The 27,890-nt window shown below is 39.6% G+C and overlaps 1 protein-coding gene across 4 annotated transcripts in view; it reads right to left on the bottom strand.

Annotated features, from left to right (window-relative positions):
* Positions 1–27,890, bottom strand: part of syt7a (synaptotagmin VIIa) — a 131,964-nt gene that overhangs the window by 6,785 nt on the left and 97,289 nt on the right. For 2 of the 4 annotated variants that reach the window (XM_077516704.1, XM_077516703.1), the window contains 6 exons: positions 18,111–18,213; positions 17,772–18,039; positions 16,241–16,410; positions 15,884–15,998; positions 14,179–14,378; positions 10,988–11,788 (listed from right to left, as the gene is read on the bottom strand). In XM_077516704.1, the coding sequence (XP_077372830.1) occupies positions 11,684–11,788; positions 14,179–14,378; positions 15,884–15,998; positions 16,241–16,410; positions 17,772–18,039; positions 18,111–18,213 (961 nt within the window). In that variant the 3' untranslated portion in view covers positions 10,988–11,683. Of the gene's footprint in view, positions 1–539; positions 10,304–10,987; positions 11,789–14,178; positions 14,379–15,883; positions 15,999–16,240; positions 16,411–17,771; positions 18,040–18,110; positions 18,214–27,890 lie in introns of those variants that run through there. The other 2 variants (XR_013282833.1, XR_013282834.1) reach the window with 2 other exon arrangements.

Here is a 27,890-nt window from a genome sequence, read left to right as displayed (position 1 = left end):
CTGCACACTCTCATCCTCCTCTTTTTCCAGTCAGTTAATTAATTACTTGCATAATTTAAAATGAAAAAAGACCCCATTAGTTTGACATGAACAAATATTCTCAATGTCATACGCAAACATTTATTAAATGCTTTACTTTAATGCATGTAGTTATGTTTATTGCGCAAACCAAACCCGCACTACCTGCTAATATAACCATCCACTGTCAAGCTAAAGTGCTATTAATCTGCATTAATACATGAATAATGCGATAACCTTTTGTGATTAATCAATGAGTTAATGCTTTAACCTTGCCAGCACTAGTTTTCAAATCCTATATTCACCTCACCTTTGACCTCAAGTCAAAACTCAAGCCTGAATCTTATGAGTAAGCAAGATTTACTTTCTTGAGATTCTATTTTAGTATCAAGTTGTGATTCAACTGGTCACAATAAGCAACATGTGATAAATGCATAATTCATCCTTGACACTAATTAGCAGTAGCCCTCTGATGTTTGTTTTCGAAAAATGACTCATCAATCATTGAGAACGCCGATGAATTATGTAGTAAAAATGATTCTTTAATATGGAACAAAATCAGAGCTCAGCTCCATGGCTCCGCCCATCACACTCCAACATTGATGGGAGGAGAACAACGACCACCAGTAAGATCACAGTCCGCTCGGCCAAAAAACAGGAGAGGCTGGAGAAAAAAAGCATGGAACGCAAAACCAAAGTGCTACTGGGTGTTCAGACGTCCTCAATGTGACCTCTTGATCTATGATGAAACACTCCTGCTGCCTCACTGGGCTCTTCCGCCGCCAAGCCTTCCTCGCCAGTTTGCATTTCGAGCTTGACGGCGGGTATGAAGCAGCAGAGTGGCGTTAAGGGTGACGTTAACCAAGCATCTCCTTGTTATAATCATGGCTTGTGCGGAAATGGCTGACTCGGGTCACAAGAGGCCGAGGACGTCTGCGCAAGGCCGCCCAGTAACAACCCGATGCTACGCTAACACGGAGACGTCAACAGAAGCACAACACACATATGTACACAGCAACCAAGCAACACATCCGAGCACTTAGTTATTAATTTAGAGTGTGCGAGGGAGGGGTTAGTAATGGTCCACGACAAGTAGCCCACTAGCGAGCGGGTCCCACCGTTAATTAAGGCTGTTCACAGTCTCTTGCTACAAACGAGGCGCCAAGCAGGCCTGCGCTTGACCTTTGAATATGGCTGCTTTTCACTTGAAATTATGCTGTGCTGACAGTTGCCCTCCATGAAAAAGCATGAATACATTATGAGAATGTACAGATGGACACATGGGCTTGGCCATTCATTAAAAAAAAAAAAAAAAAGTTTTGTAATGATAATAGTTACAATTCTTTTTTTCAACTAGACTAAGTGCAATTTCTGAAGAAATTGCGTGGGAATGCTGAAAACTGAATGCTAATAGCTGAATTCTAAGCTGAACGCTTATGAGGTAAATAGAAAGACAATTTATGCGAAAATTACAAAGTTTTAATTGAAGTTAAAAGATAAATGAATAAAAAGAAAACCTGAACTGCAATCTGATGCAGGTTTAGTGAATGAAATCACCACAAAAATAGCAATCTAAATATTTCGGTTTGCATTTGGAATCAAAGCACAAAATCCACGCTGTGACAAGCAGTGTTAGCCACCAGCTAGCATGTGCGCTAACAGGCTTGTGCCTTGTCTACTATCTTTCTCTAACCCCCATTCATTCCAACACGTTTGAGACATGAAAATATATCCATTTAAAGTCTCCCATAGCTAGAATCTAGCAAGCTATCGCAGGCCTTTCGACGTCGTGACAAGCAGTTAGCTAGCAGCTAGCATGTACGCTAACAGGCTTGTGCCTTGTAATAATTATGAAGTAACTTGCAATTGAAAAAGAAATAAAAAAAAACCCACCACAAAGGTGCTAAAGTTCTTTCTGTAGCGAATATAGTTAGGGAGGAGGGACCTACTAGGAACGTCCAAGTGTGTCAGTAGTTCCATACTGTTCCATAAATCTTTAAATTCACTTTCCAGGGGCTTTAAAACTGCTTTGAACTCTTACGACTTTCAAATGGAAGTCTTATTTTGCAAGTTATTATGATATTACCGACTGTATATCCTTTTGAAGTTGTTAGCATATGTTAGCTAAACTGTACATGAATGTGACTGACCTGACTTAGGCCATACTAGCTCCTCTACCTCTCTACTTTAATGTGTTCGTTTCTGGGGGAGCAGGTTGAACGCTCCACCTTCTTTTTTTTTGGGATTCGATCACTGTCTGGTCCACAGAGCTCTGCCAAAAATAAATAAACAAATAAAATAAGGCAAGGAATAAGAGCCGCTAATGGACACAGAATCCCAGATAGATGAGGGAGCATGGATTACTGGTAAATTAGACTCTGGAGGTGTATGCATTACCGTCTGAATGGGAGAGTAAATGAACAATTGAGTGGAGGAAGTGGAAATCTATACTTGGTGGAGGATTAAAATGAAGCTTTGTAATGAAGGAGTTGAGTGGTCATGGGGGGGGGGTCTGCCAGCTTCAGCCAACACGGGCATCCTGCACCTGAACACACACCGGGTCACATCCGAGGGAGGGGAGCTTTGCACAGAGAGCACTAGCACTTGCACTAGCGTGGACGGACACACACTTAACACGCGCACACATTAACGCAATGGGTCCCAGTCTGCGTTCCAATGCACTCTCCTGGCTGCCAGAACCTCGCTGTGTCTTGGAAATAAAAGAAGACAACAGAAGAACAAAGTAACAAACGACGAGGCAAAATTAAGAACAACACACTCTGGCTCCCACTGGCGAGAATAAAAAAATAAAGCACAACTCAAACTTAAGATATAAAAAGCGCCAGTGGCAGCGAGTTACTGCGAGAATGTCAGTAACTGGCTTTTGAACAGCTCTACACTTCTTTTAGTCTACCAAGTATATACTAGGAACCTTACCAGGCAGCTAAAATCTATACAGTACCGTCTTGTTCATATATTTATAGATATTTATACACTTTACAAAGTTGGCAAAAATACATAAATAAATCAATAAATAAATACATGGAATTAGATTGTACACATCACAATTGTGTGTATTTAAGTTTGAGCACTCTTTGTTGAGGAGGTGAGTCATGGCAAGTTCAGAAAGGAGGTGAAGAAACAGAAGTGCTAGCCGCAACATCCCAAACGAATCCCGGGTAAGTCGCATTTTTCACAGGGCATATCCCCCCCAATCAAACGGGATGGAAGAGGATCCAAGTTGCTCAAAGTGCAGCCAAATCACTTCTAATAGCAAAATGCTCCTAGGGTGTGGCTCTGGAGTAAAAGATTATTTTTAGCGCATCGATAAATGTGTGTTGTCTGTCCGCCCCCCCCCCAGCCCTCGGGACGCTCGCTATGGGATGGCATTACAAATGGAGGCGGCGCAAGTGCATCTACTGTCCTTCCTGCAGGCTGCTGGAGTAACTTTTGTGGTGGGGGCCGGTCTGAAATATGAAATGCGAAACCATACCTGCATTAACAGTCGACATAGAGAGGGATGGAAATAACTTGAACCAGATTGCACATTGATTGAATGATTAAAAATGTTCACATCCAAAATAAAGATTAGTGGTTGTGAATGGGAGAATAAAGTTGGAAAGTACTTGAACTCGAGATTTTTCCAGCTTTACTGTCTGATGACTTTTCACATTAACTACCAACACGCACACATTGAGTCCCTCCACATATTGACTTGCTTCACAGGCATATTAAGTTCCCCTTCATCTGACAATTAGTGTAGATTTTAAACATAGAAGGGCCAAAACATCCCTAATGAAATTTAATTTGCAACAAAAAAAAAACTAGCCACCAGAGGGTGCTAGAACTGCACAAATGGAAATCAACCTGACTTCTTTTTTTTTTTAAACAGATGTGTTGCATTTAAATGTCCTGAACATGACAACGGCGATATTGTGGCAGTTTTAATATCACGATTCACGATATCGCGCTTATCTTTACATCCCTATTAGCTAATGTAGCACTTTTGGTTTTGTTTCTTTGCTAATGCAGCACTTGTCATTTCATTTCAGTTCTGATAATATATATATATATATATATATATATATATATATATAATTAAATCATATTTACAAAATTATTTTAAAAATTTAATAATTCAATTTAATGGCTAATTTTTAAGAAACTGCACACTCACCCTCTAAATTCTAAATGTTTTTGCCAGGCCCGGTTTAAGCCCTCAAAAACAGCATCACGTTTCTTTGCAAACAGCGCATCGCCACGGCAACAGCTTGCGAAGCACTAAAAAGCTTTCACTAACTTTTTTGTCTTAAATATAGATGAAAGTACACAATTTGAAGACGACATGATGCCAAATTTGACCACGCAAGATCCGAGTCCCTTTTGTGGTGTCGGCTGTGCTTAATACGTCCTCAGGGCCAGGCGCTCACCCACTTCTGGCCTCTGACTGCACAATGCCCGCCTCCAAATTTGCTCTGGCATCATCCGTGTGAGAGCACGGTCAATCCTGCCTAACACAATGGCATTACAGTCAATCCCAAAGCCCATAAGAAGACAGGCTAAGGCGTCGCCAAAGAGACAAATGGGGGGGGGGCAGAGTGACTGCCTTTTGATGCTTCTCATAAAAATACATATCTGAGTGCATTAGTGACTCAGACTTCTCCCATATTTGATTTCCAGGAGTAAAGCTACGTGTCAGTGTTGCTACAGTGGGCCCGGGATGTATCAGGTAGCACTACTTCCCTCATACCCCCCTCCAAGTGCATGACCCCCTCCCACAAAAATACAGCGGACATCAAAAGCCCTTATTCAAGAAGGGCGGTTATAATCAGCATCGTCAACGTCACCACTGTTATCATAAACGCGTTTCCTTCATCAGTTCAAGTGACAAAGGAAAACTCGTTGTACAACAAATGTTCATTTCCACCGACGATATTTACATAAAGTTCTCAAAAACGGAAGGATTTTCTTAGCATGTTTGTAAAGAAAGAAACCCAACACAAGAACACCAAAGCACACACATACTGACCAACAATCAAATGTGAACCAAAAAAATAATAATGTTCTCATTATTGTTACAATTCAAATAACACTTACTTGAACCCTGATTGGGAGAAGTCACACTAGTTTTGAACAAATGCTTCAAACAAGTCACAAAAGGCGAGTTTGGGGGGGTGAAGGCCGAGTCTGCCCGAGCGAGGTGCAACCCAAAAACGACGACGGCGAGCTGATTCAGCCATTACACTGTGATTCGGCAAAAATAGCATCTGCACATGCACGCCCTCTCATTTCAATCTGCACACGTTCAGCCCGGCGTAGCTTTAATTTAATATTGCGCAACGACAGCAGAGCAGGCACTTTTCCAAAGAAGTGAGTCACTGACGCCACATCCATCAGGGGAAAACTTGCATTGTAACAATAAGAAAGGACAAATAATAGCATCAGGCTCAGAGGGATAAACCAGCTATTTCGTTGATAAGCACTAAATTGTTTGTTAGCCATATTCAAATTGACTTTAATTTAACATGGCACAAAAGCGAAGCAAAATTAAAGCTGGGAGTTTTGTGGATTCTCAAGTTCTCGCCTAATTTGTTACACTGAATCATTCTCATCTCTGTAAAGGAAAAAAAAAGTTTGGATCTCATTAGATAGTCCACCAAGTTGGAGCCACTTGGTGGGTTTATAAGACAAAAGGGAAAACGTGTTGCTGACCGAGCTTATTACCTTATTATTGGGGACTGTTTTTTGTTTTGTTTTTTTTGTTCAACGGGACATATCGTGTACAATGTACGATATAATTGGAGGATGCCCGGTGGGATACATTGTGGTCGACCTTGTCCATGCATTTCGAGCGGATTGTATAATTAATTCATAAAGAGGACTTTATACTTTGATCCATATAGTGGATTATAAAAGAATATTGTCACTGTTGGGAAGGAATATCTTACAGTATGTCCAAATATGGTCTGTTTTATTGATTTTCACAAATTGATAGTGTTGGTGTGTCCACATCATCCGTTATCATTGCACGTTATTAACTAATTACAAATGTTACAATATTTTATAAACCAACCGAATAACTCTTTTGAAGACTCAACTGTCTGATAAATAAAACTCGGCCACTTCCATCACTCTGCGGGAGCCGTGCAGAATATATCCCCTCAAGATTGAAAATATGCATTTTTTTTTTTTTTTTTAATAGTACCAAGTGAAAATAGATTAAAAATGGATGGCTGTGATGTTTTTAAAGGAATTAGCCAGCCACAAAGGCAAATATTATTACTATTATCATTATTACTATTTGTTATTATTATTTATGAGGGGTGTCAAAATTGGTGTGTTCATTTTTAGTTAATTTAAAGTTCCTTTAACACCACCATTTTTTTAACGCGCAATTAATGACCTGTCCTGAACTCATTTGCTCCCAATAACTTATAAATACATTTTTTAAACTTATAAATTTAAACTTATAAATACATGTTTTATGTGGCCCAAAGACATATTTATACGTTTTTTTTGTTTGTTTGTTTTTTATGCTAGAGCATACAGAAGGCTTTGATTCAGCCTCTCAACTGCAAAGAACGGTTGCAGTAATGGTAGTTATTATACAAACGGCCAGCAGGTGACAGCATAGCAAAGGCACTCAACCAGGGCCATGTTGAAAAAAAGCTCAATTACTCATAATTCTAAACAGATTTGTGAAAATTGATTAAACTTAACTATATTCTAATGCTAATTGCTGCAAAACGGAAACAGATAGAAATGTACTTTATTTCCTGATGAAAGAAGAGACTTTGCTACTACTACTGAAGTCATGCAATTAATTACGATTAAATATTTGAATCGCCTGACACCCCTATTATTTATTCATATTTTTGCCTGTTAAACGGGGTCGTCAGGTCATTGTTTTATTTATTGCATCACTCATTGCATCGCTCTGAGACATTTGCGAAAGAGTTTGCGGAGAATGACGTAATCATAATCGTTAGCACGCTGGTGACATGCTGCCATTATAAATATGCATGTTTTGGTCCATTAAAATAGCAATTGATCATGATTTTGGGATAGTGTGCTAATGTTGGTATATGAGAGCAATATAAAGTATAATACCAAATTTAGGACTTGGTAACTCAATCAAGATGCTGTTTTGTTGTTGTTGTTTTTTTAAATAATTTCTTGAAAAGTAGTAATTTTGTAAATGTGAGGATTCTGCCCGACAGGAGCGATGAAGTGGTTGACATAATAATTGCTAGCACTTCTAAGTTGCCTATGCCTGGTAAGAGAGTCATATAAAAAAAAATGTTATATTCATGAGCTGGAGGTTGTTTGAAGGTCACAAATCTCACACATTTGCGGCGTGAGACAGGTGGTGCTTACATAAAAAATAAAAAAAACGTGGACTCTTTCCTATGCTGCTCGTTTTAGGGCTGCTGGCAAAGCGTGATTGTTTGTTATGCAACTTTTGAATAATCATAGAAAGTGCATTTAAATGTTTATTCACTTTGCAACCTTGAGCATGACTATTCATGTGGTTTGCGCTCGATGCAATCACGGAAAAGATCATAGCAGATCATTATCACAAAGCGTCTGCTGTGCCCAAGGGATATTTGGGTTCAAACAAAGGTTATTCGCTGATATCACAAATTTGCATGAAGGGAAACAAAAGCACTCAGTGGTGAGTTTTGAAACGTGCCACCAACAACCTATCTGCCTCCATTCTGCCTGCACCAGCAGCAAAAACGCAGATGTGGAGCTACTAAGAATAATTCCAGTTTACTGGGTCGACTGCGGTGATTTATTCCTCCTTGAGCGCCTTGTAATCATGGTGAAAAGAAGAAACCGCGGTAGTACATCACCTGCACATTCACCTTAGGAAACCAACTGCGAGCAGTGCGAGGTGATTATTTTCCACCATTTTAGCCCTTTCCAGCATCTTTATGGTTACTAATGAGGGCACACGCTATCTTTTTTTTTCTTCTTCTTCTCCCTGGCAAGTGTTGCCTCAGCAAACTGTGTTCCCTTCTGTCCAAGGAATGGACACACGAACGGGCCAGAGTAGCTTAGAGGCAAAGTAGATGTCTAATCTTGTGCAGATAAGGCTAAAATGGAGATTTATCTGATGGCAATTACAAAATCTTGAACCGAAGTGTGTAAGCTTGTGCTCAGGGCGGCCTACTTGTCATACTTGTGCTCTCTTATATGGAATTGCAGCATAAGAAATAGAATGAATGCAATTGTGGATGTGAAAACAAATTTGAGTATATCCATGTATAATTGATGGCAATTGTAATGCATGGGAAAAAAATAACCCCAAATAATTATTCAAAAAAACAATGCAAACAAAAATAACATATTGTCTTATTACGGAGAGCCGATCAATGATGTCATTGATCGATCGGGCAAATTAAGAAATTATGGTCGATCACCGATTTTGCATAAAATGCTAAATATCGTCTGATCCCGATCCAGCTGATCAGATCGGTGTAAAGTCTATATATAGTCTAGTATATTATTATTGAAATAAAGTTGTCTAAAAGCCAACCTATCCACATTGATTAAAGGGATAACTTGACTCATTGAACAATTTTCAGCAGTGAAAAGTTAACATTTTGTCCAGAATAATTTGATAACTTCATTATTTTCAGGTACAATGATTGAATACCTTTAAAAAGTAACTTTTCTACTTGCTGTCAACTCATGATGACGTCACCTGTACTGAGGAAGTAGGCAACGACCAATCATGGCTCAGTTTGATGACCAAACCCAAAAAAACAGGTGAGCCATGATACCTACTTCCTCAGCACAAGTGATGGCATCATCAGTCGACAGCAAGTAGAAAAAAAAATACTTTTTAAAGGTTCTAATTGTACATGAAAAATAATGACGTTACCGCATTAATTATAGACAAAATATGAACTTTTCACTGCTGAAAATGGCTCAATGAGTCAAGTATCCTTTAAATTCAAAGAAACAACAAATCGTCCGCAATGTCACACCAAAAGCAACATTTTGTAAACAACCCTGGTAAATGTCCAAATACTTAAAAATCACGAGTCACCAGGATTAGGCCTCAAATAAATTTTACTACTGTAAAAGCACTTCTGAGCAAGTAGCTTTAAATGGCTGCAAGTATCCATGCTGTCCACAGATGTCTGTTTTATTTACTGTGAAGGAATTTCAGTTGACTGTGGCTGACAAAACAGGCAGCCACTGAAACACTGCGCCGGTCTCAAGCACCCGGGGAAAAGATTATCTGCTTCTCCAGTATCTCGCAGTCACAGATCAGTCCATCTTCAAAAAAAGAAAAATCACACCCACGGAGCGCCAAACAGCGGCATGTGGAGAGACACAAAATTCGACGCTATCTTTTTTTGTGTGCTTTTTTTGGGTCAGCAACAAAGCCAAAATCCACTCCAGCCTGACTGATTACAGCATCGCCAGCAATATACAGCAACTATCCGTCTCTGGGTTGGCGCTCTGATCATGCGTTTCCTACTTTATGTCATAACAATGCAGGCTTGGCAAAGCCTCCTCATGACAAGCAAAGCAAGCGCAAGCTCTCTTTTCTGACCGCCAGCAGGAAACGTCCACGCATATGCCAGCGAACATGCTCAAAAAAATAACAAGCGGCGCAAAAAAAGAGGAGGACGAGAGCCCTTCATCCGTCCTCTGCGTCCTCATCTCCACACCCTCAAGACACAGCGCAGAGGCGGCCTCTCCCCAATCTCGCCTTTCGCACACGCCTCCCTTCAGCATCAAAACCATCCTCAACCTCAAGGTTGTTATTATTATTATTATTATTATTACATTTTTGAAAAAGTGCAGATAGAACTTCCCCGCGCCCTCGTTTCGGAAGGCAGGGCAGTAAAGGAGGATGGGGAAGCAATGGCAGTAAGAAGAGAGAAAGAGAAAAGAGAAGACGACTTCTGAGTCGCGTTGCTGAAATGCACGCGCGCGCAACACACGCACTTGCACCGGCAGGCATACATTAATATAGATGCGCCACAAGAGGCAAACAGGTCGGGAAGATGGAGCGATCCTCTGAGATCTTCAGCACAAAACAAGAGCACAGGGCAAGCACGAAGAATTCAAATCCACAAATTGAAGTGAGCGCGCACATCCGAACGCATGCACACAAAACAGCACAAACTTGGCGTTGCCTTGGTCGCGAGAAGATTTTGAAAGCGCGTCCCTCCTTCGCCGTGAAAAATGACATCATCGTAGCGTCTGGGAATTTCGAGCCGGGGGTCTTCTTTTTTCTCTCTCCGCGTCAAGGGTTTATTGTCTGGAAAAATCAGGAGTGATCCGTCTCATGAGTTTATCGCGTTCCCGCTTTCCCAGCTTCGGAAAAGTTCAGTACATGTACAGTATATTCTTTTAACCTCTATTTTTTTTGTTTTTGTTTGGAGCTACAGCACAGCACCCACAGCACACAGACGACAAGAGGAGGAGGGGAGGGGACCACTAATATTGTGCCAGAGGATAAGAAAGAGGGAACAATAAAGAGGAAATGAGGGAATAGAAGAGAAAAGAAGGACACGAGTATCAACAATACCATCTTGAACTCAGCTGGTTTCATCAAAAAACAAGGATTGATTGCTTTTGGCGACTTAAAGAGGAAGTCAAGCCAAACATTTTCTTTACGATAATATGTTCTACGCAGCTCACTAGTCTAAATACAGCATTCTGAATATTTGTGGAATATGAGGTAAGCTGCAAAATCCACCCATTTTTGTCCATCTCAGAAGGCGGCCATTTTGTCTTGCATTGTCACTTGATGTCGACTTAAAATGACATCACAGTTGCTCATGGCTCAGGTAACGACCAATCACGACTCACCTGTTTTCTGAAGCTGAGCTTTGACTGGTTGTTACCTGAACCCTGAGCAACTCTGATGTCATTTTTAGTTGACAGCAAGTGGCAAAATGGTCGCCCCTCAGATGCATAAAAACAAAATGCTCAACTCATATTACACAAACACATTATGAATCTTTATTAATTAAATAGGGCTGCACAGAACATATTGTAAAGATAATTTGTGGGTTTAGTTCTTAAACTAAACATTAAATCACACTGTAAGTAAAAGGAGTGCGCAACAAAATGGAAGATATGGCACAGTGGAGGCAAATGAACGCAAAGAACAACAGATGGCTAACATACCCTATTTGTATAGGGGGTTGGGGGTAATCTATAAACCTAATATATTCATCATTATGTACATACAGTACATACTAGATAATATTGTGTTCCTGGAATTATCATACACTTATATTCTGTATCACTTAAGATTCTCTGTGATCCCACGGGACTGGCACCTTCAGCGGGTCAGTGGCTGCAGCGCAGTTCAGGCCCGAGGGGCCCGCATGTTGAAAGAAAACACGAGGCCTCCCTCCACAAAAGTGCAGAAGAACGACGCAAAACAGGAGAGGGGATGCACTGACAAAGCGGTGAGAAACGGAAATGGAGACGGGAGCGTACGAGAGGAGGAGGAACGAGAAGAGCTGGAGAGGACACGAGAAGGAGTTTTAAAGGTTTAAGAGAGCAGATGGCTAATTGTACCCGTGTTTCGCGGCCTGGCAGCAAGTCAGTCTTGTGCATAAGGACGGGACTGGGAGGAAGAGAGTGCGGGGAAAGGTGGGGCCATGGAGGAAGGTGGGCGGTGCCATCAGGCCTTGAGGGCGTGCCACTGGGCCACGTTGGTGCGCGGCCGGGCGAGCATGTCTTTCCAGTGCTTCACTTCCGCTGGACCGCTCTTCCACGACAGGTAGATCTAACGGAAGGGAGGGGGAAAAGTAGTAACATGGAATATCTTCAAACTGAAATGGAAAAAGATATCAAACCACCAAACAAAAAAAAAAAAGTTAATTTACCCTCAAATTGGCTCACTCATTGTGAAATCTGGTTTTGCTTAATTTAATTGTACCTTCTGCCTCCTTGTAGAAGAGTATTTCACTATACATCGCTTTCATAGCAACAGGGACAATGATACAGTATTTGCAGGGCTGTAACAATACAGTATAACTTTCGTGTCCCAGTAGTTGGAAATTTATGGACTACACAATGACTTAATATGAGGAAGAAATTTCTAACTCTTTCACTGCCAATGACGGCCACAGACGTTAACATTTCTAACTCATTCACTGCCAATGATGGCCATAGACGTCAAAGATCGATTTTAACTGGGCTGGCTTTTATTTTTTATTTTATTATTATTTTTTTTTCAGGCTTATCCCAGGGATCTGGTAAAAGGGTTTCATCAGCTAATAAAAATATGAAAGTATAACAAATGAACAACTGACTTTCTTTTTCTTATATATAATCAACCGTTTTTATATCTTCTCTTCACATTATGATTAGCAGCAAAATATTTCTCATGTCTGGAATCATAGCTAAATTTTGTATTTTTTTTTAATAAAAAGTACAAGATAATATCTATTGTAATGTAATTTTGAGAACGTTTATGATGCAGACCTCATAAGTTTTGTTGTTGTTGTTGTTGTTGTTGTTGTTTTTAACCAGGTAAAATGTTTGAGAACTAATTCTCATTTACAAACATGACCTGGAAGGTCAAAATCAAAACTCAGGACTCTATTGTGAAAACAAACTAAATTATTTTAGACTATATTAATTTATGTTTACCCTTACAGGCCACCACTTCTATCAGACAGTAATTCATTTCCAGTTTCTGGTTCAATTTAGCGATGAGCTATTCTCTCGGCATTCCAGACGCTCGTTAATTTGCCCGCTATTTTGCCGTTCAAAGTTGGATGTTTTTTGCTTCAGCAAGTTTCCAGCCAAACGTCGAACACTTAATCCCGGTGTTAAGCACGTTAGCTGTGTCAATCTTGGTTTAGTTTAGCAGTTGGCATGGTTTGTAGCTTATTCACAGCCACAGAGGTGATAATTACTGATTTTGGAGCGAATCAGCAACATGTTTAGCCGCAGCAGTAGGCAGCTGACACTTGTTGCTAGCTAGCTGGTGCAGCCTAATTAGCACTGAGCTTCCCTTGACCAGGCGCATGCTTCCAGCCCAGTGAAACTTGATTGGGACCCAGTTTTTCTATTTAATTTGGATTGCCGGGCCGCAAAATATAATTTTACCTCGCAAATCGCTGATTTCGAACCATTGATTATCATTTATAGATTTACTTGGAGTGTTATTTGTAACAATTTTAAAACATGTAACGGTTACATCACTTTCTAGGCCAGGTGCTCCAGCATTAGTTACTAATAATTCTTCATTCCTGACAGCGACTTTCCACCTGCTTCACAAAAAGGAAGACGCTGAGAAGAAAACTGTAATGGGAAAACCGAGTTCTCAGAATGCATAATAGATGTGGCTTTTTTTTTTCTTCTTTTTTTTTATGCTAAAGCCATACTGTACTTAGCTGTCAGCAAAGACCTGTTCCCTTATGGTCGTTGTAGAAATTTGTGCCGGCAGCTTTCTGTGAGAAAGCCTTTTTATTTGAAAGGCTTCAGGATGTCAAGTGTAGTTTAAAGTATAAATAGCTTCGAAATCCATTTCGTGATGTTGCACGAAAGGGACTTTGATTCAGTACATTGAGCTCTTAAACCGGTGTGAAATATTGTTTTTTAACGCGTAACCTTGTGTTTCAGTTTTGTGTCAGATTTTGGTCAAGACCAAAACAACTTAGAAAGACTAAGGAACATCGCTTTTCACAAAATGTAGTCATATATATGGTGCCACTAATAAAATGTGTAAGTTATACTGCCTTGGCAGTCTGGAGATGGCAGGGGTTATCACTTGTTATAGGTCTACTAATTACCTAAAATAACAGCTCTGTCTCCCTCTCCATGAGTTTTACCGTTTCCAGTAGAAACCAGACACTTTGAATAACTGACATTGCCGACAGATGCCCCAGAAAAGTCAGCATATCCACTTATCATTTAGACATATAGGACAGCAGTGATGTCGCACTAAAAAGTATAATATTATTTCAATAGAGTGACAGTGAACATGACTGATGATATTTATCTGTATGCTTATGTGAGGATCATAAATATTCATGAAGGATCGTATCATTGCTCCAAACTTTGGACGTATTTACATTTGCATCTAACCTGAGGTGAAAATCTGAAGGGGACATTCCTGTCGTAATAAAGGGCAAACGACAACAAAGCCTACAAGCCAGACTTTACCTTGCCGATAACATCATTGCGGCTGAGTCTGTCCTTGTCCATGACAGTGATGATGATGGTGGTCTCCCTCAGAACATGGGCGGGAACGTCGAAGGGGAAGGACTCGTTGAAGACGGGATTGAGACAGCGCTTCATCGTCACCGTCTTTTTCTTCTCTACACGCCTGTCTTTGTGCATCAGCCACACCTTCACGTACGGATCTGCAATGTGGAAGCAATGCGCAGCAGGTTATTGTACTGTAGATGTACTTGCACTTTGGCAACTCCCTCTTAATCGCAAAAGACAGCAGCGAGGCAGATGTAGTTTGAGGTCAAGGTCAATAAACAAATGATGTTTTTATGGAAGTACTGTAAGTGTTGCAGCTACTGTGTGAATGCTAAGAAAGACAAAAGCATCCACACTATTGCTTTTGTGTAGAAAAAAATAGACTGATTTTATTTTCTTGTTCTTCTGTCACTCATTTTGAATGGAAAATATGTTTTTAAAATAACTATTACATATAAGTGCTGTGAAAATTATACCATAGCATTGCTTCGAAGCACTTACTGTGCATCTTATAACGACATTAGAGCTCCAATGTCGTTTTATAATGGGCCAAGCCAGCATGGGGCATAATAGCGCTATGTACTATTAAAGCCATGCGTTCACATACAATTATGAGGGAAGTACAATTTATTTCATTTTACAATAAAAAAGGCCAAAACGTGTTTTCTATGTGTTGTTCTTTTTTTGTCTTGGGGGAAAAAGAAATCTAACTTTTATACGGAATAAGAAGAAACGTAATATCTGTGACAAAAACACGTTCACATTTCTTTGATGTGATGTTATTCTGTGTTCATTCGCCATCCAGTCAGAGGGCTCTCAGATAATATGCAAACACGCATATATACGTACATACATATATTTATGCATATGTATTGTTTATATATTAGGGCTGTCAATTGATTGCAATTTTTAATCGTAATTAATCATATGATTTTAATAGTTAAGCCACGATTAAATCGCAAATTAATCCCACATATCTGTCTTAAGTGTACAATAAAATATTTTTCCCCAAGTTTTTATACTCCTGCTTATTAACATAAAAGTGGACAAATATGGTTACCAAATGTAAAAGTGGTTGTATCTTTTAGTTCACTGCTATAGTAATTTTATAGTAACAAATTAATTCATTCAAGTTATTTGAAGTAAAAAAAAAAAAAAAAAAGAGACTAAACAGTTAAAAGGAGTGTGAAACATTGATTTGTGGATTTATGTTGAGGTAATTTCTGCTACTAGGTGGCATTAGTGTTTCATGTGGGATGTTTGGTGAAAGGAACAGTCCATTTTTCTTTTCAAATTCAGAGCAATTTAAATTTGGAACATGAAGCAACTCTTGGACTCCAGGCCATTTTGTTCATTGTAAATTACAGGTAAGTCACCAGTCCCCACAAATACACATTTTTTTTAATCACATATATTATTGGTAAATTGTGTTATAGCGGCTTCAATTTTTAATGCCTCTGGACATCATATTTAATGATTTTTAATACCAGTTAAGGAAAAATCCAGTTAATGACTTTTAATGACCCACAGAAACCCTGTATATAAATATTGAGCAGACGTTGTGCAACGTCATATAATCCAAAGTCACCAAAGGGTCCCATGACTGCTGATTAAGGTTTAGAGACAGGAGAGAATCAGCAAATAATAAGCAAAAGTCTACCTGAGGTGCCCCCGATATCCATGGCTTTGAGATTACGGGCTTTGATTATGTTCACAGTGATGGTGTTGGCAGTGGGATTATAGCAGAGAGACACCAGCAAGTCCCCTCGTCTCCCCTGAGGAACACAGACGCAAATACATGTACGTGCGTGGCATAAATTATCTATCAACTAATATCTGATTTCATAAGGGAATATCAAATTCTTCAATTTAATATGTAATTACTGCTGTAATGAATCGTGCATAACAAAAAAGTTGGTTTGTTGAGTGTGGCTGGCATTGGCATGTTCAGTGAAAAAGTGCAATTAAAACATTGGACATCATCATGCACCCCAGTGGATGCCCCTCCCTCTCTTACACTGCCATCACTGCAGGGCTTTAGCTCCTTCCAGAAGGTTTTTATCTGACCCAATTCCACCTTGTTAAGAGGGATTGAGACCTCTCCAATGGGGTCATTCCTGCTGAAGCGGTCGTAGTCCAACACCTGAAGGTAAAGTGTGCGCTCTCTCACCTTCTCATAGGGGAAACCTAAAACAGAGGCAACACATGCGATATGCATTTATCTTGATTTACTCTCTCAAATCACGAGAGGGACTAATTATAATAAGGGCATACTTTAGAGTGCAGTAATGCTCATGACAACCACATGTCAGTCAAAATTCAAAACTAACCCTAAATAGCATTTCCTGTGACATCAAGTGCTAATAATGAAGATGACAGCATTCTGGTGGACAAAAATAATTAATACTTAACAGAAAATAACCCGAAAATTTTCCAACAAAAAGCCTAAATATATTTGAAAGTCATCATGCCAACATCTGAAATGTAGCTGCTCATATCCAAGTTAGTGGCTATTCTGCAGTAAGGGCAAGAAGAGCAATGACCTTCCAGATCCAGCAGGTGGTGCTGTGGTGAAACTCGTTTGTTACATTTACCGCAGAGTAACCATTCATGAAAACATTAGCCTCATAATCCTTTCCCTTTAAGGAACCGTTTTTTATGGTTCCTTCATCTAAGAAACTCGGGGCACTGAAAGGCAACCCGCTAGGCTTCCCGCTCTGTCTCCCTCTGTTGGTCATTGTTATTTTCATGTTTCTTAGATGGGTTGTGATTGTCAGATCTCCCATCGTTTCTCTGCTGCGTGAGGCCGAAAGCCTGATACACTACTGCCACGGATACAATACAATAAACATTGACTAACAACTTTGTTACTACCAAATCGCAAAGCCTGTTTGCTGGATGTAAAAAAATATATACATTTTAAAAAAGGGGGCTACTAGAATGAAGCCGACCTCCATAAGTGGTGGCTACCCTACCACCTTTCCCCAAAAACGTATAAATATGTTTTTTAATACTTTGACCTTCACTCGCAAAAACTTATTTATACGTTTTTTTGTTTTTGTTTTTGTTTTCATGCTAGAGCATACAGAAGGCTTTGATGCAGCTGACCTGTAGAGGTCGCTTAAAGCAATGGTAGTTATTACAAAAAATAGCCAGCAGATGGCAACAGACTATAAAAGATCACCCAGAGCCACGTTGCAACAAGCTCTTTTTCCCAATGTTTTCAACAGGTTTGTAAATAATGATGAAACAGCTATATTCTAATGCTAATTTCTGCAAAACGGAAACAGATACAAATATACTTTTTTTTTCCTGATGAAAGAATAGACTCTAGTATTTCTTTTGGTTGGTTACATTTGTTTATAGAAATAGAACAGAATATTCTATGGACCTTGTCAAAATCCAGTAAAACAGCCGGGAGCGAAGGAGCTTGCTTCAGTGAAAATGGCTGGGAGTGAATGAGTTAATCATGCAAAGATTTTATCAGGCCGACAGTGACTTAACTCTGTCATTGAGTGAATATATAGGAAATAGAAAATGGTACAGACCCTCAAAGAGGAAGGTTTCATTCCAATGGGGGTTTAGGTTCTTCCTCTTGACCTTGGTCTCCAGCTTGTGCTTCTTATCAGGCAGCAGGTAGATTTTGACGAAGGGATCCGAAGTACCAGAGAAGTCCTTGGCTGGGAGCTCCTGGCCCCTGAGAACTTTGACAGTAAGGGTTGTGTTCTGGAAGCTGTAGCCTATACTGAACTGGATCCGACCCAGCTTCTCACTGATTGGCCCCTCGCCGTCATCGTCCTCTGAACCTGGAGACAGCTGGAAGGACCGCAAGTGCTTTCAACACATTGCAACGGTGGCAGAAACGCGCATGTTGAAGTTAGTCTTACCATCACCATGTCTCCCGTGAGGGAATTAGCCAGGTCGGTAACAGAGGAGTGACCGTCGGCATCAGGGGGTTGACCTTTGGGACTGTTGGCTGGCTTGTTGCCCCTGCAAGCACAAACACACATTGAGCAACGGAACTATGCAAGCCCGTCTCCAGAAAGAGAGAACGTCTGAGTCCAACCTCCACCTGTTTGGCACATGAAAACTACCTATTATAAAAATCCAATTGAGGCCAATTTTGTTTTGCGACAGATGTCACTTCAAAAGTGATTGTGCTTTCTCTTGCTTTCTTTGAGACCCGCCAAATCAGATCTGCCAAAAAATCCACAGATTAACAACGGGTGCTAGAACTGAGGACGTTTGATGGAACTTGGAATCTGAAATGACTACATATGTCCGGTGTGGCAAATATCCATACCTCCAACAAGAAAGTTACCTCCAAGTAAACAAACACTACAGTGAAAATTAACCACTAAATTTGTATTCTTGCAAACCAATTCGGTAGCCAACCATTAGTTCCCTGGGAGGACATGGACAAGACACCCACATTTAAATGACATGGATAAACAACAAGACATTGCCAAAGACACGCAGGACAAACATGTACAGCAACGTGTAAGAAGACAAGACGTTTAACACGACAGTGGACGTTTTGTGTAGTGTGTGTTTAAATCTACCAGGAATCTGCATGATTAAAAAAAGAAAGAAAAAAAATCTAAATAAATAAATACAAAATTGAGATCTGACGTGGCAGAGCTGATATTTAAATGTGAATGGATGTCAACACCTGTTCCTTTAAATGTTAGAAAACATTAAGGTGGAATAAACACTTCTGAGTTCATACAGCATGAAAAGAAGAAGGTGCACAGAATGTAAACAACAATACAATTAAGATAGTTGATATGAAATTAAAGAAAGCATGTCATAGAATAGAATGTGAATATCCGAATGTCTCGACCAATACAATGTGACACTTTGGAAAACAGCACTCCATAAATGGACAGGCTTAACACTCAAAGACTGTTAGGCAATAAGTAAAAAAATAAATTAAAAAATTACAAAAAGAGAGAGAGAGAACCACCACAGAGAAAAGTGGTCAAATCAAATGAGAGGATGCAGAAGGTTGAAGACACAAACTCGACAGAAATCATAAAGACTGTAGATAAGATAGAAGGCTCAACAAGTAATGAAAGAAAGAGAAAAGCAAACAGAGAATCATTTTTTTCTGTATAAGAAGAGATAGCAAGTATTAATAGCATGAACAGTGAAGTCACAAAAAACAAAAACAAAACAGAGTGAGATTGTTACAAACACCACATTAGATAGAAAAAAAAGAGAGAGCTGCAAGAAAAGATAGGGAATGAAGGAAGGAAAGCCTGGAAACACAAGAGAGGCTTAGTTTGGTCAGTCTGATAAGTATCAAAGAATAAGATACCAAAATAAAGAGCTCTGCACACAAAATCTATCTAACAGTAGACAAAAGGGACACGCATGCTGAAGGGAGAGAACGATAAAGAAAAGGACAGTAAATACAATTGATCATCAGCAGAAAAGAAAATGATCAAAATAATCATGGAATAAACATGTAAGGGGAAAAAAAGTTGTAGGAAACTAAAAAGAAAATGTCAAAGGAGACATACTTTGTAGGAAATGCACATTTAGAGTGTCACAAAATAGGGTGTTACTTGAAATGAGGTCATATCATACTTATGTCATTCTAGCCTGATTTCCCAAACATTTAGCAACACTCTAAAAGTGAGGACCGGGATCACAAGGGCCAAAGCGCAAACTGGCATTGGCTACATGTGCATATAGGACATATGCAAGTAGGTGTCACTCAACGGAGTGAGGGCAATGCCTTGGACAGGCCGGAAACAAAGAGCCCATCAACAAGTCTGTCTGTCTGGCCAGCATCTGTCAAGTTGATTTTGAAATTGAAAAGCTTTCATGGCTTGATCCATTTCAGCTCAACGCCAAATTTGGAGAGGTTAAATGTGTTCATGTATACATTTTTTTTTTCAGACACAAGGACAGAACTGGGGAAAATATACTGACAAAAAGACAGACAGAAAAAGCGAGCAAACGGGACAAGCACAAAATCACAACCAGCAAAGGAATTGGAGCAAGAAAGGGGGAAGGAGGGACGTTAACCAATGTAGCACCCTATAATGTCATCATTTCCTGAAAATGTAATGATGCTTGAAAATGCAAAAAAATTTGCACTGAATCAAAAACATAATAAAACCCTGTAACGTAATAATTTTACAAATAATGTACAAGAAATACTGACTGATAGTAACTTTTGTTTCTATTAATAATGTAATGCTTAATACATTATTATTATTATTGTTATGTAATAAATCCTTTATTACATTTTCAGGTGTATTTTTCCCTCCAAATTGATAATGTAAAATTTGACACGTAAGGTGATCTATATACAGCAAAAATTGGAGCGTTATAATTTTGGTATTAAAAGGTATTAATTCAGTGTTCAACTAGCTGCAGAGTTGAGCAAAGAAAGCACCGCCCACTTGATTAGTTTTTATTTAATAATGTTATGTTCCTGTTTTGTTAAACAATCACCGACATGTTGAGTTCACTGCTCGATCAGCGTTTTAGTGTTGTTATAGAAGCAGGGCCGAATGTAATAAGGTATTACATTATCATTAAACTGTTATTACAATATCAGTCATATTACTGGGTTTTATTACATTTTTAAAGTTAAGTGCAAATTTAATTACATTTTCAGGCGTTATTACATTTTCAGGAAATGATTCCATAATAGGGTGTGACAAACGATTCCAGGAGTGAGGGGGATAGTCATCATTGGGGCGTTAGTTGGATTAGTTGCCAGGGGAGGTCATTCCATTTTCAGGGGCCTTCTTTTCTATTTTTTATTTATTAATTTTTTTTCAACTGCAGGCAACAGGTTAAAGGCGAGAGAAAAAGACATCTCAAGCCCTAAACCACAATTTGAGACTTAGATCAAAGGAGCTGTGAAGCAGAAGGTGATGCTTCGGATTTAGAGGAAAGCAAGGCACCTCCCTCCTCCTCCGCCTCCCAAGTATCGATGGGGGAGTCAACATCCTCAATTATTCATTCTCCTTCATGCTTCACTCGGGGCTTCATTGCATTCTCAGGTAGGAGCTCCTGCAAGCGGGGCAATGGCTTTCCTACCACTCTGCTCGACAGCACCTCAGGTGGTCCTCTGCTCCAGTGCTGCCTCCGGGTTCTTTTAACAAAAGTGGCTGGTACAGCACATTAGCAGCCAGGAAATACTTCTGTCCTCCAGGTCTCATAGTGTATCATGAATTCAAATTAACGGTTGGTTTTAGGCTTATCTAATCTCCCCAAAAATCTACGAATCGACGCATTATAGCGCCAATCTGACCCCTTGATGGTCGATGCGTTAAAGCCTGCAGTTTCCTACAGTAGCCAGTAGAAGGCAGAGTCGACTCGAGTTCAGATCAGATTCCCCTGCAGCTGAGAAAGTGGGCTGTTGGCATAGCAACGGCTTTTAGAAACATAGATCATACGTATTGGGATTTCGGGCGTGTGAGGCAGTTGGGAGCGGGAACGGGGGGCAGGTGTATTCAGAGGGGGGCAGCAAACAGGCAAACACAATGAGAACAAAGAGTTTAGGATATATGACAGGTACGGGTGAGAGCCTCGCGGACACACACACTCACACAAACACACATGTGGAGGCAGGCGGGGCCACTGTGGGTTTCACCGTCCTGTGATACTATCCTGTTTTTGTTACCTGACCGAGGGCCAGCCGCTCGAAGAGGGGTTGGGGGTAGGGGGGGTACGACACTCCACTTCAAGGCTGGAGAGAGACGCGAGAAACAAAGCCCAACCCAGCCCCTCTTTTGCCCCTCCCCAAGACACACTCAAACCCGCCTGAGACCATGTGATGACGTTTTTCAATCTCGGCGCTACAACAAAACAGCTAACACGTTAGGGGCCATGGCGGAAACTCACCGGGACGGCACAGTCACTATGGAGCACCAAAACTGCCAAAATTAAAAATAAATAAATGACTAAAAGTGAAAATAAAAAAATATATATATAAATCAAAAAATAAATACAAAAAAATGAATATAAATGGAAATAAAAACAACAAAATATATCATGAAATAAATAAATAAAAGTAAAAATAAATTCAAAGATAAAAAAAAAACAATATTCAAAATAACAATAAATATACCAATTAATAAATAAAAACACTCTGCTCTCACATTTATTTATTTCATGCTGCAGACGCTATGTCAGGTCGATGTTATTCAAACGAGAGGGCGGTCCGAAGCGTGTCTTGGGTTGGATTCATTTTTTGGTAAGAGCAACAATGTTCCTGAATCAATTTGACACGTATATCCAAAAGACCAGAAATGGAAAAAAGAAAACCCATTTTGTTATGCCCTTCATGAAGAATGACAAGTCTTGACGAGTTAAGTCAAGTCAAGTCAAGTCAGGTCAAGTCATCTTTATTTATATAGTGCTTGTGTTATTATGTATGGGCAGATAAGACACTCAAATTAATTTAATTAAAAAAAAGAAAAAAAGGTGATGGCTTCAAAAAAATATTTTTGAGAGAGGTAAATATAATCCACAAAAATCATCTAAAATTTACCAGATTACTTTAGACAGCAATGGAATTATCAAATACTGGGTAAATTTAACTTAAATTTAACTAAAAAAGTGTTACAGATGAAAACTGAATGAAACAGAGCGTTTGTATGCATTGATTGATATTTAATTTGTATTTCGACCTTTATTTTGACATTTATTTTATATTTATTTTCATTTTTTGAATCTCGTTTTTTATTTGTGTATTTATTTTTACTTGTATTTAGTATTTAGGGATATATATATTTTTTCTGTTGTTTTTAATTGCCATTCATATAATTTTTGTATTTAATTTTTGAATTACATTTTTATATCCATTTTTATTTTCACTTTTAGACATTTATGTATTGATTTATTTATTTATTTATTTTTAATTTTGGCAGTTTTGGTCCTCCATACAGTCACAGCTAGAGCAACCGCACACACAACTCATCATCATCCACATGAACGTTCAGCCAGTCATCCCTGCCTCTGCTTGACCCTCCAGACCAAAACTCGGATGCGCTCACTGTTAACTAATTGCTGCCTGCGTGTCAGGGCTGCAAACGTGACTTAAATAGCAACGTCTGCTGAAATCCAATTTCATGAAGAGGCGACGCGGGAGGCACTAAATGTCTGCTTCGTTCCCAGAGAACGAGCTCCTGAATGTTGTTGCAGTTTTTAAAATTACGGTTGTCGATTTAAGGTCTGTAGCTGTGGCGAATACGATCAGATTGTCCAAAGCTAATTGTCCAGACAATCAATAGCAATCCAGAGACTTTCAATACTGTCTGTAATTTTTACTTTTAGTCTCTGAGCTTAACTAAATCACTGCTTTGACGTCTATAACGGTCAATGGCAGTGAATGAGTTTTTTGATTTCTCGAACATTAACATTTTTAAAGGTGCACTTACAACTGCAATCAGTCCTGCAGATTCAAATGGAAGATTGACTGAGGTGGAGGCAAAGCGAATGAGCCACCTGTTTTGAGGTTGAATCCCATCTTAAAGCTCCTAATTGCTCATCTCCCCGTCCATTTATTTGAGGAGCACATTTGTATCAGGCTCGTACCTGCTGTCAGGCCCACATACCACACAGCACAGCCTCCGATTGCTCAATTGGAAGGAAAATAAAGCATGAATATAAGTATGCAACCTTCTTTTGTGTTAATGCTAATGCTAATTCCCAGGAGGTGTACACATATGAACGTCAGCCGCAGTGATAGGAAGATTCAAGGGCCAAATTAATCAGCATGCCTGGAGAGAGAACTGATTAGTCAGGGCTGAAAAGCTCCTGTGATTGGAGGCACATAGTGTCAGAGCAGCACGGCTAAATCTAATCCAGTAATTTGCACAAAGTGTGGTACAAGGGCTCCCTCGAGTGGTACATGTAAGAATCACTGCCTAAGTCCAACCAAATTAGTTGTGTTTAACTTTAAGAATGAAATTCCTTTTGAGAATTTTGTAAATCTAATGTGACCAGAATTACTATTCACATACAGACAGTATGAACTCAGTAAGTAAGCATCATGCTCATCTCATAAAATATATAACACATTATATAGACCACTTGGCAATAAACAGACACTCTCACAGAGTGCATGCCACCTTTCAGGCTTCGAAATTTGCATCTATATCTATTAATATCTCCCAGATGTATTCTAAAACAAGCAACGTCTCCGGTGGCTTACACCAAATGATGCAACATCCATGCTTGAATAATTGAAAGGCCACAGGCAAGTGGATTGAATGTTAATGCGGCACAAGTATACATCCCGCCTCCTCTGTCCCGAATTTCCATCTTCATTGGGCGCCTGACTCGCCGCTCACACAGAGATCTAGATTCAACGCTCTTGGGGAATGTGGTTTCTCTTTATAGCAACACTGGAGGAGCTTCTACTGTATAGGTTCACTGAATCGCAACACAATTTGTATGAGTAAGGACCAATGAGGCATTAACAAACCACTCGAACATCCTAATTAAGCTTTCTAATGTCAACAGCCTATGGTTGCCTGCGACATAAAAATCTCTGCATGTTGTTTTTTTTTGTCCCGCAATCATACCTATGAAAATTGTTTGTCGGCCAAAGCTCCACCTCATAAACTCATCGTCATGCAGAACGCCTTTATGGCAATTTTCATCGTGCGATCGCACATACACAAGGTCAGCGACAGCGCCTGATGAACGTCGCGGCCTGTATCGGCTCCTTATGGCGAGTGGGGATGATGGCGTGTTCAGCTGGCTGGCTTTCAAGCACAGCAAAGGAACAATTTAAGCATTAGCACAATGCTGAAGTGCAAAAGGAGGAGGCCCATTAACTGATATTTGACCCTTTGATACGTTACATACATGCACTCTTGATTACTAAGCAAGGTTAAGTGTGTCAGAAAATACTCCATCATCAGAACAAATATAGACCTTTTATCAATTAGCAAGTCAAGTTTAACGCGGACTATTGATTTTGCGGTTTAGTACACTACTAGACAGCGAGTCCGATTCTCATGTGATGTGAACGAATGTCTCGTTTTTTTTCTTATATATTGCACTATTTAAGCTCTGTAATTGTAAAGAATATTAAAATATATGTGTTGAATGCTTAACATGCTCATACTGCCAAATGGTTTGACGGAATTTCTCCATATGGACAACAAAAGTATGGGGACATTTACAGGAAATGAGCATGGAGGAAAATATGGCAATGGAAGTTTCTGAGAAGACTTTCTGTGTCTGCGTTCTGAGCCATTCATTCAGAATTTATGATGCTATTTGTCTCAATACTATCCATTTAGTGTATGGATATGCGACAAGAACATGAAGGGCATGTTTGATGTAAATACACGGGTTTTTTATGAGATGGAGAACGTGAGATGAAAGCGAATGCTGTTGTGTCTCCAGCTCGAGGCAGCTCCCAGATGATAATAAGCAGAACGCCAAAAGCTTGATCGATTCGATCATAGCCGGACATCTGTGAAGTCAGCACTAACGCTACAGGGAATCATAAACTCCCAGAAAGTGTTCCCTGAGCATTACTAACACACCGCGGATTTAGTTTGAGCCGCTGTATTTAGCATCCAATTAAAGTGTGGCTGAATCACTCATTATAACACTTCAGCCTGTAATTTGTCAATAGACAAACAAAACAATAGGGAGCTCTAGTGGTTAACAGCACAGGTGAGGGAGACTCAAGAGCTCATCAAAAGGTTACGACATTCAAATATTTCAATATAGCTAAAGACGCCGTTACCATTTTTTATTCTATTTCCAAGAAATTACATGAACTTCGGGTTAATCTACACGCACTCAATCACAGCTAATCAAGGTGAGCAGTTGAGCCGCTGTGCTGAAGCACAGAGAAGCCTTACAGCGCCTTTCTTTGGTTGCTCCTATTAGTGGATTTCACAAGCCATTAAAGGAGGTTTACAGGTGAGCACAATGGTTGGAGAAGCCAGACCTAATATGCAGGAAATAGTAGAAAAGGCTAATTCTCTGTGGCTGAATTTCATACTAAGCCTGGGCAACAGAGATACTTTTGATGTTCATAAAAGAGGTGTGCTTTCACAAAGAACACTTTCATATTTGCAGTGTTAAATTAACCCCAGGGAAAAACATGTCATGGGAAAGTTTTGCAAGCACTTAAAGGGGAAGTCAACGCAAACATTTTCTTGACAATAATGTGTTATATGCAGCCCCACTAGTCTAAACAGGGCATTCTGTGTTATGACTGTTTTGGTTTAGGTCATGGGGTTATTGTGTTTTGATGTTGATGTTGTCAGTTGCTTATGCAGTTACTCTGTCCTATACGACGATAAAGATAATGATGTATTCACCACTGTTTGTCTAGTCTTAATGCAGTTACTATGTCCCCTACGATGATAATGTATGATGATGCATTAGCCACTCTTAGTTTGTTTAGTCTTATGCAGTTACGATGTCCCTTATGATGATGATGTATTAGCCTCTCTTATTTTGTCTAGTCTTACACAGTTACTATGTCCCTTATGTTGATAATGCATGATGATGATGTATTAGCCACTCTTAGTTTGTCTAGTCTTACACAGTTACTATGTACCATATGACAATGATGATCATGATGTATTAGCCACTCTTAGTTTGGCTAGTCTTATGTAGTTACTATGTGCCTTATGATAATAATGTATGATGATGATGTATCAGCCACTCTTAGTCTTATGCAGTCATTATGTCCCTTATGATGATAATGTTGTCAGTTGCTATAGTTATGTATTGCATGTATGTACATGTATGTCACTCTTAGGTTGTCTAGTCACTCCTATTTTATCATGTAGGCCTTTATTCTGTCAAATATAGTTGTGCCATTCCCGAACAGAATGACACTTTTGTCAGTGCGTCTATTTTCCTTAGGCGAGATTTTCTCTCAGCACATCAAGTTTTCTTGTCACTACTCTTCTAAGCAAGCTGTTCATTGATGTGTTCAAGGTCGCATCCATACATCCAGGACTTCTCTCTCAAGGTTTCTCAGTCAAAGTTTCTCAGTCATGGTTTCTCCGTCAAGTCTTCGAGGCCTCCGTGTCTTGTCTGTTTAGGTCGAACTCAGCTGAATCCAGGCCTGCTCCCTATTGTGACTTTGTATTTTTGTATATTTTGTATATTCTGTTTCCAAACTCCTGTGTCTTGTCTGTGTTTGGGTTGGATTTTGCTGCTTAATTCATTTTCCACACACGCAATATCAATCAGAATGTTTAAACTAGTGGGGGCACATACAACATATTGTAAAGAAAATCTTTGTGTTGACTTCCCCTGTAAAGTTCTAACTTCTTATTAAATAGGAGAGTGTTTACCTTTTGCTAAAACATTTGCAGCCATATTGGGATACTCTTTTAAGTAGCAGACGACCATCATGTTGTCCTACAGCCGCGTACGAATGATAAAACAGCAACGCCTTGCAATACAGCTAATTTCATGTCTTCTCCCTCTCATGCCGATGAAACACCTGCGAGTCAGACATAATTGGTGTGACGAATAATCAAAATTTGTTCACCCTACTACGCCATTTCAAGACGTGTGTCACATCATGTACCTCCAAATTGTCTCCAATTTGTCACAGAATCAGAAGTGAGGTTAAAAAGGAATTAATAGGCCGGCGGGGGAAATCAAACGTGCTGCTTAAGCCAAGTATTGGATTTCACCGTGGTTCC

The sequence above is a fragment of the Festucalex cinctus genome, chromosome 3, assembly GCF_051991245.1.
Source record: "Festucalex cinctus isolate MCC-2025b chromosome 3, RoL_Fcin_1.0, whole genome shotgun sequence".
Classification (NCBI taxonomy): Eukaryota; Metazoa; Chordata; class Actinopteri; order Syngnathiformes; family Syngnathidae; genus Festucalex; species Festucalex cinctus.
The sequence above is the reverse complement of the archived record's forward strand: the minus strand, read 5'-3'. Positions and strand labels throughout refer to the sequence as shown.